Here is a 5,160-nt window from a genome sequence, read left to right as displayed (position 1 = left end):
GATGTTATGGGAGACAGTGTCCGAAGCCTGGCTGAAGTGGGAGTAGACAACATCCACTGCTCTGCCCTCGTCCACCCAGCGAGCCATGCCATCATAGAAAGCTGTCAGATTGGTCAAGCATGATCTCCCCTTGGTGAATCCATGTTGACCACTCCCGATAACCTTCTCTCCCTTCACGTGCTTAGAGATGACATCCAGGATGAGCTTTTCCGCAGTGTTTCCAGGGGCGAAGGTGAGGCTGACTGGCCTGTAGTATCCCAGGTCTTCTCCTTTTTGGAGACTGGTGTGACACGAGCTCTCCCCCAGTCCTCAGACACCTCTCCTGTTCTCCATGACCTTTCAGAGATGGTGGAGAGTGGTGTCACAGTAACATCTGCCAGCTCCCGCAGCACTCCTGGGTGCATCCCATCAGGGCCCATGGACCTGTGGGTGTAAAGTTTGCCTAGATGATCTCTAATCCGATCTTCCTTGACCGAGGGAGGGTTTTACTTTCTCCATGCTCTCTCTTACCTCCAGGGTCTGGGGTTCCTGAGGGCCTGAGCAGTAAGGTCTGAATCAAAGACGGCATTCAGCAACTGCGCCCTCTCTGCATGCTCCGTCACCAGGGCACCCTCCTCATTCAGCAGCAGGCCTACATTTTCCCTAGTCTTCCTATTGCTACTGAGGGACTTGAGGAAGCCCTTCTTACTGTCCTTGCAATCTCTTACAGGACAGGTTTAATTCCAAGTGGGCCTTAGCCTTCCTCGTTGCATTCCTACATATTCTGACAACATTCCTGTATTCCTCCCAAGTGGCCAGTTCTGTAAACTTCCTTCTTCCATTTACCTTTTTTCCAGAAGCTCCCTGCTCATCCATGCAGGTTTCCTGTCTCCTTTGCCTGATTTCCAACTCATAGGGATGCATTAAAGTTGATCTTGGAGGAAGTGGTGTTTGAATATTACCCAGCTCTCTTGCACTCCCTCACTTCCAGACCCTTAGCCCATGGGATGCCTCCATGTACAGTAAGAAGAGTTATTCTTTAAAAGGTTCCCATGATCATTGTTTTTAAGGTGACCCTTCATAAAGTCGTTTCATTAGATGAAATGTTAAAATATTCTTAGGCTAATCTTACAGTAAGTGGCACTGGTTCTATGTGTAACCATTACACCAGTAAGTAGTACTTGCGGGGTGTTGAGTTTAAGATTGAGGTGTGTCAAAGTTAGCAGCTGATAAGGTGAAACTAATAAGGTCTTCAAGGATGGGAACAAAAAATAGTGAAGTGTGGGATTGAGTAGCGTCATTTTGGAGTAGACTAGTTTTACTTCTAGCTTCTCCTTATGGGATAGGAAAAGATCATACAGTAAGATTGACAGAACCTCATTTGCAAAGACCTCTTTTCATTCTTTGGCAATTATCCAAGAAAATGGGGAGACAGACTTGGAAGTATCTGTGTTAACTTTAAGGAATTCCATTATGGAATATGAAAGATGGGAAAAAAAGTTTATAGGCAAACCAATTAATAATAGTAAATTGTGCGGGCAAAATGTATGCGTGAAATCTCTGTCCTTGTTTACCTTTCTCAAAACTGATTCACAGGATTTGAAGAGTCAGCTAATTGGTGCAGAAAAATGTTCCAGAACCGATGTATAGACAGACAGCATTGCTTTTACACTAACAGTAGATCAGGTCAGAGTGGTTACACTGTTTAATGACAAAATGCTTAAAATTCTGTCTGCACAACATTTGTTTAAAATTCTGAAAGAGAAATACACGAATGTAGAGGGTTGTTTTCTTAGGTCTACGGATTTTGGGAGAGTAGGTTCAAAAATGTCTCTTCATAGACTTGGAAACTGTCACTTCTTTGTTTTGTTAGAGGAGAGGGAAACTGGTCTAGAAATACTCTGAACAACACCTTTGAAAATTATCAAGTGTCCTGTAAAAAAAGTTTCCTGCTGGCTACGGAGACATTAAATTACAAGTTAATATTTGAGGAAAATGCAAACTCTCTTTCATTTTAGGCTTTCACTTTTGTGGAGCTTTTTTATGGAGTGTGGACCAATAGCCTTGGTCTTATTTCTGATGGATTTCACATGCTTTTTGATTGTTCTGCATTGGTGATGGGGCTTTTTGCAGCTCTGATGACAAGATGGAAAGCAACTCGAATATTTTCCTATGGGTATGTATATTAGGTTACTTAAGGGCTATCTGAAATTTATTCTACTTACTCATTTTCAAAATCCCCTGCTCTAAAGATATGTCAGGATGTTTCAGTGGTACATGCCTCTGTGAGTTTTTTGCTATGTGTCTTTTCTGTTCCATTTGTGTTCATGCTGTTCCACTCTTACCCAGCAAAAAAAGTGTCTGAAATGTAATTTTCATTTATGTCTACAAATAAAACTTTATCACTGTGAATATTATGTAGAAATTGCCTCGCCCAATGTACGTAAATCAAACAAAAATATATACTGAAAGTCAGCGTTCATAGGAGTATTTCAGTTATCCTGACATAATCAGAATTTGTATGGTTAAATGGCATAGCAGTTTAGCAGTTTGAAGCCTTGAATGTGCAGTATATTTAAATAAAATACATTATTGTAGATTTATACTATCGGTGGTTTGACAGTTGCCAACTAGCTGCCTCTTGGTCAGAAATCACCCAGAAACCAAGGCATGATTTTGTGGCATTGAGGAAAAAAATCAAAGTGACCTTAATGATGTGTTAAATGTATTATAACTTCGAAAGTAGTTCAGAGTACATGTGCTCCACTCGCAAAAGTACGTATGTTTGCTTTCAGGTACGGACGTGTGGAAATTCTCTCTGGATTTATTAATGGCCTCTTTCTGATGGTAATTGCTTTCTTTGTCTTCATGGAATCGGTGGCCAGACTGGTGGATCCTCCAGACATAGACACAAATATGCTAACTGTAAGTTTCATCATTCTGCTTGAATGTTGCTTGCCAGTTAATGGTTTGTCTTAGTTTAAAAAAAATAAATAAAAATTAAGGAGACTGAAGTTGCATACTCAAGAGACCTAATCTGTGTCTTGACTTGTTAACATATTCTGATTTTAAAATCCAATCTACATCTAGTTTTAAAATATTAAAATATATAGGGGTGAATATAATTTAATAGTTAAATTGATTTTTTTTTCTAGCATGTTACAGCTCTAATCTTCATAGACGTTGGTCTTTCTATAATGAAAGGTACTAAGGAAATAATCTGTCCAGGAGTAAATTTGGTTCTGCTGTTATGTATACCAATTTCAGTTCTTATAGAAAAGATTTTGTATTATTCTCTCTGACACCTCAAAAATCAGCCAGTTTGTAACACGCTGAGTGTGTTACTGTGGTGTAAACAATCACGAAGCTGTGCGTAGCTGATCTTAACTAGACCTGTGTCTCTCCGCAGCCTCTTCAGGGGTTCCCCACTTAAATTTTCAAGCTTCCATCCCTTTCTCTCAAATGCAGTAGTTAATTTTCTACAAACTTCTTTTTTTAATAATTATAGAAACCTGCAAATCCAAGCCTTCATTTATCACATTTCCAGCTTCATAGAATCACAGACTGGTTGGAAGGGACCTTGATGGTCATCTAGTTCCAGCCCCCCTGCCATGGGCACGGACACCTTCCACTAGACCAGGTTGCTCAAAACCTCGTCCAGCCTGGCCTTGAACACTTCCAGGGATGGGGCATCCACAGCTTCTCTGGGAAACCTGTTCCAGTGCCTCACCACGCTCTCAGGGAAGAATTTCTTCCTGATATCTAACCTGAATCTCCTCACTTTCAATTTAAACCCATTCCCCCTTGTCCTGTCACTACAGGCCCTTGTAAAAAGTCCCCTCCCAGCTTCCTTGTAGGCCCCTTCAGGTACTGGAAGGCTGCAATAAGGTCTCCCTGGAGCCTTCTCTTCTCCAGGCTGAACAAGCCCAACTCTCTCAGCCTGTCCCCATAGCAGAGGTGCTCCAGCCCTCTGATATGCTGAAGTCCCTTCATTTGTTTTCTCTCCCACACTCACACACACATTGGTGCTCTCCTGCTCTCTTCAGTAACAAATATTTTAATGTAGGCACAATTAGGAATGTGCATTGCTGGAACTGAGGCCTCGTTTTCTTTTCCTTTTAATCTTCAATATTTGCTCCATTTTGACTACTGATTTTGTTTCTTGGGGGTGGGAGGCATTACCCCCTCTGCATGAACACAGTCTGCATAGCCAAGGAGAGGTCCAATAAACCCTGAGTAGGCCTTGCTTATCTTCTTTATTAGCTGGAATTACTCTTATGCTAGTTTTCGAAAGAAGAGTAGAAAAATGGGCAGACGGATAAACGGCACAACTCAACCAGTAAAGCAGTAGTTGCTGTCTTCAGTTTTAGATGAGTGTGTGACCCCAGGTGTTTCCAATTACCCTGTTCTAGGAAGATGTAGTCATGCTAAAGACATTTCTCCCTCTCACAGCCAGTCTCTGTTGGAGGACTGATTGTAAACCTCGTCGGTATCTGCGCCTTCAGCCACGCGCACTCCCACGGGGCTTCGCGGGGAGGCTGTCACTCGCACGATCACAGCCATTCTCACCACGGGCACAGCCACGGACACGGCCATTCCCACAGTGACCATGGGCACAGCCATGGGCATTCCCACGGGTCTTCTGGAGGAGGCATGAATACCAACATGAGAGGCAAGTACAGGTTGTTGAATCCTAACTGATGTATGGGATTTCCAGCAGACATCGAAGGTTTTCAGAATCAGACCCTGTACTAGGTGTCGCTCTTAAAATCTCCAGAAATCATCTGACAGCCATTTAGTGTAGGATACATGAATTTCTCAGACTGTTTGTTTATTAGTGACTTTAACTTGAAGAAACATAACTTGAAATGTTTCTTTACATGGATTTCTTAGATGTGGACAATACCTAGGGACCAATAGAAAGAAGTAATCTACAGTATTCATTAATACTAATAAACTGTCATTGTAAGCCTTACTGAAAGATCGCTCATGTCTGTGGTTCTGAGTTCCATCTGGAAATGAAAGTACAAGGTTGCTAGCTACAGACATACCACTATGCTTGTAGATGTGATGTGACAGATGTTGTAAAGACACTGGGGGAGGGGGTAAGAAGCGGAAGAACCAGCAATATAGAATACACTTCTGTTTGTCATTCTGTTTGTGCAATCCCAAGCACAAGTA

General features: G+C 42.0%; 1 protein-coding gene across 1 annotated transcript; it reads left to right on the top strand.

The window, feature by feature from the left end:
• Positions 1–141: 141 nt before the first annotated feature.
• LOC104513171 (zinc transporter 5-like) lies at positions 142–4,651 on the top strand (the record flags this gene model as incomplete). Its single annotated transcript, XM_010156430.1, has 4 exons — positions 142–366; positions 1,998–2,155; positions 2,775–2,904; positions 4,432–4,651. Coding segments are annotated over exons 1-4 (733 nt in total), but the record flags the coding sequence as incomplete, so codon positions are not given.
• Between the last annotated feature and the right edge of the window lie 509 nt (positions 4,652–5,160).

This window comes from Eurypyga helias, unplaced genomic scaffold (genome assembly GCF_000690775.1).
Source record: "Eurypyga helias isolate BGI_N326 unplaced genomic scaffold, ASM69077v1 scaffold46997, whole genome shotgun sequence".
In the NCBI taxonomy this organism is placed as follows: domain Eukaryota; kingdom Metazoa; phylum Chordata; class Aves; order Eurypygiformes; family Eurypygidae; genus Eurypyga; species Eurypyga helias.
Note: the sequence above shows the minus strand (reverse complement) of the source record. Positions and strands in the feature narration are given on the sequence as shown.